Source organism: Molothrus aeneus, chromosome 4 (assembly GCF_037042795.1).
Source record: "Molothrus aeneus isolate 106 chromosome 4, BPBGC_Maene_1.0, whole genome shotgun sequence".
NCBI lineage: Eukaryota > Metazoa > Chordata > Aves > Passeriformes > Icteridae > Molothrus > Molothrus aeneus.
This window is the reverse complement of record NC_089649.1, coordinates 26,027,715-26,040,803: the sequence shown is the minus strand read 5'-3', so window position 1 is coordinate 26,040,803 and position 13,089 is coordinate 26,027,715. Positions and strand designations below refer to the sequence as shown.

At 42.7% G+C, this 13,089-nt stretch overlaps 1 protein-coding gene across 1 annotated transcript in view; it reads right to left on the bottom strand.

Moving 5' to 3' along the window:
• Window positions 1-11,997, bottom strand: part of COL25A1 (collagen type XXV alpha 1 chain) — a 298,323-nt gene extending 286,326 nt beyond the window's left edge. Inside the window, exons 1-2 of the mRNA XM_066548131.1 lie at window positions 11,437-11,997; window positions 10,819-10,888 (exon numbers count right to left, since the gene is read on the bottom strand). Of these exons, the coding sequence (XP_066404228.1) occupies window positions 10,819-10,888; window positions 11,437-11,811 (445 nt within the window). The 5' untranslated portion in view covers window positions 11,812-11,997. The remainder of the gene's footprint in view (window positions 1-10,818; window positions 10,889-11,436) is intronic.
• Window positions 11,998-13,089: the final 1,092 nt, after the last annotated feature.

Below are 13,089 nucleotides of genomic sequence, written 5' to 3'. Positions count from 1 at the left end.
CCTGCTCTAATTCACTAAGCACACTATTTCCTCTAAGGTGCATTGCTTTACACTCGTTGTGTGAGAGCTTTTTTCCAGAATGTTTCAGTTCTTACACTACACATTGAAAACAGATTAATTTCTCCTTTTTATCGTAAGGTGGACTTTAATTGCTTGAAATACATAAAAATACCACCTTGTAGCAGCAAACCAATTTTAAGAGATAAAAAAAGTGAGGATTTCAGTCTTGCTCTATTTCTGTTATTGTTGGTGGTTCAGTTTTCAAGGCTCACACTTCTTTTAATTGGCCACTGTAATGGCTTTTGTGCAGCCTCTTAATTGAATGTGATAAAAAAAGTCTTTCTACCACACATTAGGATATGGCTCAGCATAGAATTCAAACCAAGGAATTACACAGACCTGTCCTAAAGTGAAATTTACAACGGTCAGACTTAAATATTAATCTCCCTTAAGATTAGTCTCCCTACATTAAAGAAATACAGTGCACTTACATCCTTGCTGCATTGGAAAAACACTTCATCTTCACACAGAGAAACCTTTCCAGCCTTCTACAAACATGGCTGTCATCATTACAAAGACACCAACTCTAAGTAAGTATTGACAATGGCTGTCCAAGCACCGGTTCCTTTGAAACTGATGCCATACCACTGCATTTTTCACTCTCTCTGATTCATCAGTATTCAGTGTGTCTACTCCTAGGAACCACTTGGGAAACATATTCAAGATGATCCTCACTGAACAGAAATGTCTTCATAAACACACATAGATAGCTACAGCACATGCCATGATCCATTTCTGTGATAACACTGCATTTTTAAGTGCCAACTAAAGCCATTTCCTGAGCAGCCATTTTTAACACTGCCAACTAAAGTCATTTCCTGAGAAGCTTATTATTAGCTGACACAAACAACTACCAAGCATCCACCAGGACAGAGAACAAATAAAACCTGAGTTCAAGCTCACCACTGCCATAAAGATCACCTTAACAATGACCCCACTTTGGTCTACACTTGAGTCTGTGTGCACACAGCACATTTCCTGCTACAAGGACCAAATTAGTACCCAGAAAGTATTTTTACTGAGAAGGCTCTCCTGTCTGAAAGGTGAAGGGAATTAAAGAAATAGTACATTAATCACCTCTATGTCAAGCTGAAGTGATAGCTCTCAGCACGTGTCTCCCTTCAATTGGCAGTAACCTGCAGATCAGCAGTGGCACTGAAAACACTGAAGGAGCATTTGATAAAAAGCACCAGAAGAGCTGACAGTACAGAGACTCTCCAGCCAACACTGAACAGTATTTGTCACAGCAATGCCAGTGGGCACCATCTGGATGTAAGCTCTGTGACTGGAGAAGAAAATATTAATACACAGGCTATGGAGTTTATCCTTTTAATCCCTTGTGGCCATACCCCTATGCTCAGGTATCAAGGCTTCCTCTAAGATCAAGGGAATCTGAACAGGAGCTTACTCAGAGACTAAGGGCACAGGGTGGGGAGGAAAAGGAGAAGTGCCTTCAAGCAGCTGGTTCTCATATTCTTAAGAGATTATTGGAGGTTCCAGCTGAAGGAAATACCTCCTCAACTTAAGAGGCATACACTTTGACTCTCAGCACTGCAGTCCTCTGCGAGGACCCTACCATCATCCAGCTGAGGCACTGATACATAAGAAACCCCACATAATTTCCTAGCAACAAAACTAGTGCTATACCAGCACAAGGAAGACCTTTGTAGCCCGCTATGACCTTAACCATAAATATCTTTTTAGAGTGTTCAGTTAGCGTCCTTCAAGTTACAGGACGCTGTTCTGCTTTCGGATACACAAATCTGTCACCACTGCAATGGCAGCCACACCTCTGATAAGGTATTTTGGTCTCCAATTTTCAATATAATTTCCTGTTTTCAAAATTTCTTCTGTGTTCCTCAAACACAGGCCTCACTTCTCCCCACACCCAATTTTATAAAGATTTTTTAAATAGCAGTTTTCCAGCACAATCTTAAGCACAGTGTGCTAAGAGACTACACTCATCTAAGAAACCTAATTCATAACCTAAATCTTTAACATATACTTGTTGTATGATTTTTTTCTGTGCTTTTATATTCAGAGAAGGAATATTAAAAAAAACTCCAATGGGAGGAAAATAAATGGGGGGGGTATTCTTAAGACGGCATAAACTGCAAATAGTAGAATAGCAAAGTTTTAAGTCTTATTTTCTGCAGTCTTTCTTCCATTATATTTACAGCTTTTACTTTACAGCCCTTACTCCTAAGAGCACTAAAACTATTTAAAAGGGTAGAGAGGGCCAAGTTCATGAACTTCTTGTTTAAGAACAAAACAAACAAAAACACAAAGAAAAGGAGACAAGGAAAACACTCGGCTCTCACAAATCTTTGCTGATCAGGGAAGCACATCCCAGGTACCAAGAGACTGAAGCTGTACCTGGCACGAGTCTGTTACTTCAGCCAGCAGAAAGCAGTGAATCAACCACCTGGTTTTATGCAGGTTTTCCTTGCTGAGGCGAGCTGTGCTGTCCCGTGACTTAGCAAGCAGCCCGCTGTGTGTCCAAGATAGGACAGAGTGTGACAAACTACCAAAACCATCATACTGCTAAATATATGCACTGGTATACAGTCCTGTGTACTGCATTAAAAGGAGGACCAGGGTTCAAAGAGAAAGATCATTTGACATCCTTCTCCTCAATACTTCCTCAGCTGAGCTTGTAGAAGAGCCGCAGAAGGGGAGGGGAAGCTACTTAGAGAGACTCATTAAGAGTCCATCATTATTTCATGTACAGTCTTCTTTACAGCCTCCCAAGAACCTGTTAATCTGTGATCCACCCTCCTCTATAATCCCAACCAAAATACATCACCAAAGGTAAACATCTATGAAAAAAAATTGCAAGTCATATTCCCAAAACCCCAACTTTAATTCCTAAGCACCTAAAAAAATACACAAATCATTCAAAGTTTTCTAATATACTTACCCAATATATTAATTACAAGATTATATTCATGCGTAACCAAACTAAAATAATTCTAATGGCTAACTATCCTAAACTGAACTAAATGCACTTCATCTATGACCTTACAAAACAAAATCTATACTTGCTTCATACTTGTCAACTGCCTGACAAATTTTAAGACAGTGCAGATTAAAATATTATTACTTAAAATTTGCATTGCTTCTTGGTTGAGCATGTCTAAGCAGAAGTCACTGAAATAATTGAACTAATTTTCAAAGATTCTAAAATAGAAACTAATATCCCAGTTTTATCACCTCTGTTATTACACTCTTTCTTCATTCCATTTATTGTTTCTTTGCCTTACAAATGGCTGTCTTGCGATCTTTGGTAATTATAAGAACATCTATTTTTGTCTAGCAAAAAAATTTAGATAGCTGTGTAGTAACTTCCTAATTCTTCAAAGAAGTTAAAAGGCATTACCATCATCATCTGTTTCAAAGCTTTCACAGCACAAGAAGAAACAGTTACATGCAAACATGCATGCAAAACTCACAACTACATGTAAATGCCTCCTTCTATAAACATACATCTGCACAGATAAACAAGAAACAGTTTTAGTACAACTCCAACCTCACTAAAAAAAGATCAGGGGAGGAGCAGACACAGTAAGCTTTACAGTGTACATCACAGAGAAGACTGTCTTCTAACATATTTTGATAGCTGTTTTAAGGAGAGCACAATGATCAGGTTTTCTTCATCAGCACAACAGATGGAACAAGTGGTTTGCTTCACAAACAAGGAAATTGTAGTCTGCCTGCTAAAAACTAGGTAATCTATGGAAATATTTCAATACTAGATTATTTTAGCTAAGGCACACCTATGCACTAGCAATTCCTTGCACTCTATGTTCACCTCTCTACAGAGCAGAACTTATTTTTAGCTAAGGAGACTGTTTACATGAGGCTGCAGCACTTATTTACAAAATTAAGGCAGATCAAACAACTTGTTGAGTCATGAGTGACTACACACTTGAGTTGTGAACCACCTGGAAGGAAACACTTGACAATGATGGCCTAGATACATCTCCTTCAGAGACCAATAGCGTGCATCAGATGATCTCCTGGAGTATCAACCTGACCAGCACTTCTGAAGCTGCTCAAATCTACAGGGGCAAAAAAAGCCAGTATTTACATGAAAGGGATATAAAAAAACTTGCACATTCAAGTTGGACACTCTGTTCTGAAAATTTGTCCTGACATTTATTTTGATTAAGCTCTTACAAACAGCTGGTTCTGCTTAACTTAATCTCATTAAAAGTCCCAAGCAGACAAATTTAAGCAGGCCCTGTTCTACTGTAAGTCTAACCTGTAAAAACATGAGAGTCCACAAGTTTCCAAACAACGAGCCTTCAGCATCATGTTCACTGCTCTGTGTGTGTGTGTATCTTCTAGCTGCAGCTTTAGTTGTATTGAGAGAGAAGTGTTTCTCTCAGCCTGTTATTCTATGCCTTCTTACTTCTTATTTGTAGTTTAAGTAAGCAGACAGATTTCCTTTTTTGTGGTTGACTTAGGAAATCAACTGAAATGATGAAGGGGAAAGGTGCTCTTTGTCGACCAGCCTTCCCTGAAGAGGCTGCAGTTAGCAACATGACTCAAGGTCAGTGTGCATTAAAGTGTGATGGATGATTTCACCAGGTGGCTAACTTGAACACATTAGTTATATGATTTTATTTGGTAACCTAAAAGGCCCTATAAAAACAGCTTCTGTCAGTCATGCTGTTTTCAGATTTAGCTGTTTTTTTCCTGTGCTAAGTATAGACAAAACAGGCAGGTAAGCTGCAGCCAGTAAATTTAGAAGGGAGTGAGAAAGAAGATGAGTGCTGGAACGCAGGTTTATCAGTGCTGTTCTGAAAGTACACTTCCAAGAACTCACTAACCTTTAAGGAAAAGGACAGGGGGTAGGTATAGCTAAACAGAACTCAGTTATACAAGCTTTAGAGACCCTTTAAGCAAACAGATGCATATATTTCCCAATTTAAGAAAGACAACAAGAAAAACCAAAACCTAATTACCACAGACATTATTAAAGCTATACACTATACAAGCATTATTCCAGAAATGGGCTTAACAGCCACTTCTCCCACTGCAACACTCACAGTATTTCAAGTGCTTTGACACCTCAGCAGTTTGAGATGGACCAGTGCCACAAATAAGGAAGCATAAGAACACATATAAGAATATATACATATTAATATTATATATGTAATATATATATTATATATTCTTATGTGTTATATATAATATATATTAATATATATTATATATAACACATATAAGAATATATTAATATTATATATATATTAATATATAATATTAACTTCATACATTGTAAGAACAGTTAGAAGGAAGGCTTGTTTATCTGCACTAATGTGCCTAGTTTGACATAACTCTACAAGTCTGAATTTATTCAACTCAAGTCATAGAAAAACCTTTTGTTAATAACACTTTTGCAATCAAACCAACCTTTGCTACAGCACTGCTGAGATCCTGAGATCAATAATATTACAAAGGAGAGAAATCTGGTGCAGTCCGCTGTCAATCAGTTCCCTTCTGAGCCACACTGTGTTTCATTCATCATGCTGCACACCCTACTTCCTTGCCCAGAGGGAAGGGAATTAAAAGGTCACCCCTTAGCCAATAAAATATATATTTAGCTATTTTGTGGGGAGGAAACTATCTTTAAGCAGTCATCCAAAGAAGATAGACTACCCAGAAGGTCGCATGCTGCTGCACATCAATAAGCATCTTGATCTAGAAACTGAAATGAAAAATATCAAACCACTGAAGGTATGAAAGGGAGACTCAGAGACCTGTCAGAAAAATTACAAAATTAGAGCTGAGCACTGCATTCAGCAAATAGATGATACAGAGATGGCAGAAGTAAGTAGTGCTGGGAGCTAGGTTAAGACAGCACACTCTGAAATTTTCAGTAACAGGAAAAAAATCACTTTGGATACTTTTTATATATATCTACATTTTCAAACACATAAGTCAGCTCCTCTTTTCTTTCTTTACCTCTTCAGTCTTTCTTTCCAGGATTGCTTCACTGTAAGCATAATAAAAAAAAATATAAAAGAGTAATACCCTGCTGATACCTATTTCGTGATTCTTTTAATCCTGAAAATTGCTTTCTCCTCCATTCTTTCAGTCTCACTAATTGAAATGCTCCAGGGAACAGTCCTTGTGGAAATAAGAAAGAGCACCTAAATTGTACTTGCATTGCATGTCAAAACAAAGATTAGATGCTTAAGACAACAAAAATAGCACTGGGACTCTAAGAAAATACACTGATTTTTGCTATCCATGCTGCTATCAAAATATATATATAGCAGATTCATCATCCACTGAAGAACTGTAGCTGTAGGACACAGTTTTTGCACTGGAACTACCATAACCAAGAAAAAGACCAACTGGTATTCTATATTCCCTCAAAAAAACCACCCTTGCTTACGGCATTTTATCCTGAATGAACAGGTTTATACACATGCAACTACACTGAAACAAAACTGATGGCAGCAAATTGCATTGGGAAATTGGAGGTACTTCAAATGCCAAACCATAAAGCTCTCTAGGACTGGAACAGAGAACCAAGATGGCATGATCACAAAAACAGCACAAAATGACTGGCTAAGAAAGAATGACCAGAGCATCTGTGGAAAGAGTTTGAAGCTACAGAAAGGGAAAGAGTCCATGAAGGCCCTGAAGTCACAAGAGGAAGAAAATTGTATGCTTCCTGATGGGAAATATACAAGAGAAAGAACAAAGAAACATTACCTGTGGAACTGAAGAAAAACAAAAGCAAATTTCCAGTCAACTTTGGCAAGTATCCAACACTGAAGTTCAGCTAATGTTCTGGGGAAGGAAAAAAAACCCCAAAACAAATCTCAAAACCTACAGACCCCGTAACTTTATATGCACGTTATAGTGAACATTCATACATCCTGTGTTGTATAGCTATACAGTTAAATACATCTCCTATGTAGCTTATACTTTGTCAATGCAGAACTAAAGAAATGTGTTCTTTTAAGGAATAAATTCACTACAAAGGTCTACCTAAAAATAGAAGATGGAAAAAAAAAAAGGTAATTGCTTCCTAAAACTGGTCCCTGGTCAAAAGGGACATATATAATCACCTGCCAGCCTTCCTGCTGAGAAAGCTTGAACTTCTTGTACTACCAGATTTGATTCCTACTCCTGTCAACTTTATGTGACTCCAGAGCAGGCTCTGAGGACCACTTACACAATGAGACATCATGGCACAGAACTGCAAGTGTCAGAACTTGACACTTCCAATATATAAAGGATCAGATCATTAAAACATATAAGCATATGTCCATTTCTGTTAAAGTCTACAGGTACATTCACATGTGAATGACATTGGGATGAGGAAAATCTGAAAGAATCTGCAAAAAAAAATTTCTTTAAATTCTGTTGAATGAGGACTATCCCTGTGCTTTCTGTATGTGTTACTCTTCCCACAACTGTGTAATTCTTGGCACTTAGTAAGAAGTACCCAGCATGGTGCTGGACTGTTCCTCATAAGAGCTGATTATGCTCCCACAGCCACTTAGAGGAAGATTTAGAAGTGTGAAATAAATATCTACACACCTACATTTTCTCTTCATCTTTTAAAGTAGAAAAACATCAACTTAAAATAAAAAATACATCTGGCAAATGAAAATTAATTTATTATGCTTAAAATTATTTCAGCCACTCAATTTGCCTCCCAGTCCTATGTGCAAAAGGCCAACTACCACCAGTGACTGCAGCACCAGCTAAAAGCACAAGATTTACACTGGCACTCTTATTAGAGCTGAGGTAATTTAAGAGGAATGTCAGCACAAATTTACTTTTCAAACTTTATTACTCTGCTTTAAGAAGAGAAAGAATGCTTGCTATTGTAATTTTTAAAATATTTACAAAATCTTTGGTATCTGGTTTTAGTCATACAGAGTTAAAACCAAAGCTCTCATCACCCCACATCTCGTTTCTTTCATAAGAAAATAGAACTAAAGAACAAGAAACATCACATTTAGTGAAAATAAAGTTTTCAAAGAGAAATGTGATCACTCTTCACACTAGATGAAATTGAAGGCTACCACTGAATTAAAAGGAGCTACATGTATACTGCCCTGCAAGCTGTGAGCTTGTGAATCTGGCTTCCAATAGGTAACTGAGCCATTCAAACCCACTTTGAATGTGCAGGTTCCAACCATAGAGAGGCAAAAGGGGATGAAAATCTCAAGCTAATCACATCTATGCCAGTTGCATAACTTTAATCCTGAACCAGAGGCCACATTCTCACCCTCCTGGCCGCAGATTGAGCTTCCTTCTCTTCTTTTGGCAGAGAACAATGTAACCTACTTTTAAATAATCTTTATTCCTCTTTGAAGAGAAAGATGAGGGAAACTGTCCTGGTGGCCATTCAGTGGTGACCTTCTCCAACAACACAGAGACATTCCAAAAATCACCTCTGTACCATGAAGGCCTTCCAAAGTCATCTCTAACAGACATGTATTTTATTATTACAGAAACACAAGAAAGAAACAAAGAAGTTGAGCAAAATACAGAAGCAAAAGGGAACCATGTGAGAAAGAAGCAATGTACCCTTTGGCTTTGCAAATAGCAGGCAACAGAAAAACCACAGATGTACCATGACACTTTTCCTATTAAACCAAATACCTTTTTGAACATAACTGTTTGTAACAGCAACATTAAGGATTAAAACAAAAGCCCAACCTGTGCAGCCAAAAAGGAGTTCTAACAGAGGGAACCAAATGAAGAAGCAACAATTTATTTCCTCTATCCCTTCCTGCTCTGCCTGATGCCTGCAGTTAGGACGGCACTGTCCTCAGGTGGTGGTGCCACTCAGCCCCTGCTCTCTCAGACAAGGCTCCCAAGATGATTCCATTTTGAGGTAGACACCTGTCCACTGGCAACAAGCATGAGAGCATCAACTGCAAAATGAGGCTACCACATGGCAACATCTTTCAGTCACTACAAAACTTGCTTCCAAATTGAAACAGCTACCAAGAGGTGAAAAGCTCCATATCACATTTCTAATCCCTCCTCTCTGCAACTTTTTTTTTTTACTTTGTAATGATTCATGCAAGTTTTCCTGGTCTTATAAAACTTGCTCCCTTGTATAAGTTCCCCAAATCGCTTTGACTCTCATGTAGCAAGGATTTTTACAATGCATGTGAGAAATATTCTGTTGCTCATTATCTATTTGAAAACACGTACTTAAGAAAAAAAGGTCAGATAAAAATTGGTATAATGTGGAGCTCTAGTGGTAGTGAACAAGTAAAGCAGCATGTAACACCAATCATGAAAAGTAGATATTGACCTTTAGTAGGAAAACAGTAAGTGAAAATATGATAACAGATGGATTTAAACAAGGAAGAAGAAAGAGGAAAAGAGCTTAGCATCAAATTAAACATAATTTCAGGCTCACAGAATGCACCACTGAAAACATGATGAGTAACTCTCTTTTCTGCGCACAAACTTGCATCTTGTAATTCACTGCAGTGAAGCAACAGAAAAATAAGATCAGTTTGCTTATGTTAGCCTTAGAGAAATATATATATATACACATATATACTACAGCAGGAAACCAGTGTTCCTTACCAAAACTAATGGGGAGTTGAGTAATTCTATGCACTCTTTTAAAACAGTCCTGGTCACATATATTGTCCTTCCCATGGTAACTGTGGCAACTCCAATACCAGCAAGGAAGTAATCTGTTCTCAGCTGTATCATCACAAAAATAGAGTACCAACCACTGTAGGCAGCTTTAACACTGAGATTCAGCACTCCCTTCAGACTGATCAGTTTGGCAGAAATTGAATCCTAAACTAGGAACGCTCCATCCTTATACATCAGTACTATCACACATCCTGCTGGCAAGCATTATCAGCTTAAGTCCTGTTGACAGTCGCTATTCCACCTGTAAAGGAGATGGGTTTTCAAACAGAGTGAGAGGACATGCAAAGCATCCGCTGGATCTAGTGTACCTCATCACAGAGGATGCTCGACCTCCTACATTCCCTTGTGAAACACTGGCATTATTTTCTTAACTTCTAAGATGCTAGATGAACTTGGATATAGTTTAGAAGAAGTTTATAAAGCTGAAACAACACTGACAGTTATCAGACTACCACAAAGGAGCACAAAGACCACAGAAATATTGCAGTGTGAATGTACAAACAACTGTGCAGTATTAGAAGGGCCCATTTCCAAAGTCAAGTGATATCCCTGCACAAACACACATAGTTTTGAACCTTCAGTAGGAAAAACCTGCAATTCCTTCCTAGGGAAACTGCTTTCCACTAAGACTACAGAAAAACAACACTGTAAAAGGCTCATGTATATATTACTGCTAACTTGCAACAGACCCTCCACCTATTTCAATTCATGTTATAAATCGTTCAATATTTTTGCTAGGGGCTTTTGCTCCACTTCTCAAGTTGAGTACACAGTGCCTTGATTCAGTACTACCCCATTTAAGACAGAATATATTTCAGCTGTTAGAGTGGATCATTAACGTCTTCATAAGCGTTCTTGTTTGGCAACATCCAGCCTAATGAGTGGTTTTCATTAGCATTAATTCCAATCTAGGGCCACAGCAACAACCAGTCATTTTCTGGTTTCACTGCAATTACATCTTTTGCACCCAAGGAACAGCTGTTGATTGAAGAGGCATCCCCTGGACCTGATTTAGGTGTATTTCAAAAACGTGGGACACCAAACAGCCCAGAGTTACAAGCCTCCGAGAGGAGATTCCCGAGCTGTGTCTGTTACCTGGTGGGCAGTTGCACTCTGGAGCCGCTTCTCTCGCTACTCGTATTTTTGCCAAGTGCTCGTAGGATTTCTGGGGGCGAGAGAAGCAACATGAGGGCGGGCACTTGGCAAAGAGCTCGCCCGCCACAGGCAGCGTTCCCGACCGCGGCCGCACTCTGGAATTTACCGCTATGCCAGGGGCTGCGCAACCAGCGGCGGCTCCTGGGCTTGGACCCGGCCTAAGGTGTCTCAGTGACCTCAGCACCCCACAGGGACAACGCCAAGCCCGACACCTGGGGGCTCTCGCACCGCCGCCCAAGTGACCCCGCTCTTTCCGCCGGCTCCACACGCGCGGTGCAGAGGCGCAGGGACGGCCGCAAGTCACCCATGAGCAAAGCGCCTCAGCAGGGCTCCCCCCGATCCCCAGCCCGCCGCTCCAGCAGCTCGGGGCGCCCCCGGCCCGCTCCCCCTCCGGCCCCACCGCCCCCCGGGGTTCCAGGCTCACTTTCCCGCTTCACCCTCCCACCCGAGCAGCTCGCCCCGGGCACCCTTCCATGGCCTCGGCCGCTCCCCGCCCCTAGCATCCCCCATGCCCCCCACACGCACACCGCACGCAGCGGCCACCCCCGTCCCGCACACCTGGGCGAGAAGTCGCTCCACTTTCTCCTGCATCATCGCGTTCAGCTGCTCCAAGGAAAAGCCGGGCAGCGGCGGGAGCGGGGCGGCGGCAGAGAAGCCCCCTCGGGCGCCTTCGATAGCCGCGACCCTGGCCTGGAGGTCGCTGGTCCGCACCCCCAGGTAGACGCAGGAGGCCGCGGCCAGCGCCGAGAGGAGCGCGGCCAGCGCGGAGCCGACCGGCCCGGCCCGCCGCGGGCAGCGGTCCCCGCCGCAGCCGGGCTTCCCGAGGCCGGGCTTCCCGCTGCCATCCTGTCCTGCGGCTCCTCGGCTCTTCCCCAGCGTGCTCGCACACCCTTCAGCTGCGGCAGCTTTGATTTCCTTTCCCCCGCCCCCCATGGAGGCAATTAGTTTACAAACAACGATAACAAAAATAACAGCAACGAAGTAGGGGAAAAATAAATAACGAAACGGCAAAACAGTTATTTAAAAGAAGAAGAAAAAAAACCGCGGCAAGTAGAAGCAAAGCCCGCAGCCGGCTGACACACTTTGAAGGCGAAGCGGCGGCGCTCCGCAGCCCGCACCGCACGGCGCACCGCCGGCAGCGGGTCGCGACCCACCCCGCGGCAGAGGCGGCGGCGGGAGGCGGGGGCGGCGAGCCACAAGCCGGCAGCAGGGCTGGGTGCGAGGCGTGCCCCCGCGGCTTCCAGCCGCCCTTCGGAGGGAGCAGCGTGCTCTGCGAGCGCTTTGCCACTTGTCAGAGAGGTTTTCAGGCGCGGGGCGGGAAGCGCCCCCCCTCCGCCTCCCGCTCCCCTCCCCGCCGCCGCCGGAGGACTTGTTGCTCCCGCTCCACCTGCCTGCCGGCGCCCAGCAGCCGTGCCGCGCCAGGCGGGGAAGCCCGCAGGCGGCAGGCAGCCCGCGCTGCCCCGCATCCCCGCCCTCATCGGCATAATTTATTCACCTAGGCGGAGGGGCGGCCTGCGGGCCGCGGGGGCTCGCTTTGCCTAATGCATGCACGGCGTGCTGGACATCAGACTCACAAATTAGGAGGGCGAGAGTCGCAGGGGCCTTAGGACGGGCTCCCACGCCGGGTGGTACCGAGGAGGGGGCTGCAAGGGGCGGCTGGCCGCGCCGGGGCAGCTCCGGAACACCGAGAGAATTTACGGCGGTTTATGGCTGGGCTGTCATGCCCACGGTGCGGGCATAAAGCACGGGAGCGCTCCGTTGTCCCGTGCTTTTTTTAGAGTGCAGAGGATAAACGTGTGTAACTCACCGTCGCAGGCAGGCGACGTGAGGGCTCACTTCCAAAGAAGCAGCCTGCACTAACTTCCTATTGTATGAAGGTTTAATTTTAGCCAGTTTTCTTTCTGCTTGTTTATTTATCAAGTTACTTCTTCACTATTCCATGCACACTGTGAAGTTTTCATTGTGCCTGCTTTGGTAGACTAGAAAAGGAGCATCAACATCCAAAGAACTGATGGGAAGCTTGGTGGTTTCTGGTCCTTTCTTCTCTGCCTCTTACTGCCCAAATGCTCCATTGACCTGCTGTAGTTTGGTTCTCACCTTGGCATTACTGCAGTACATCTCCTATAAGGCACTTTTGTCTGACATTTCTTGTATTGGGTGCACTTTTTGAACCAGAGAAACTTCTTAAAGCGGGACCAGATGTTGAAAGAA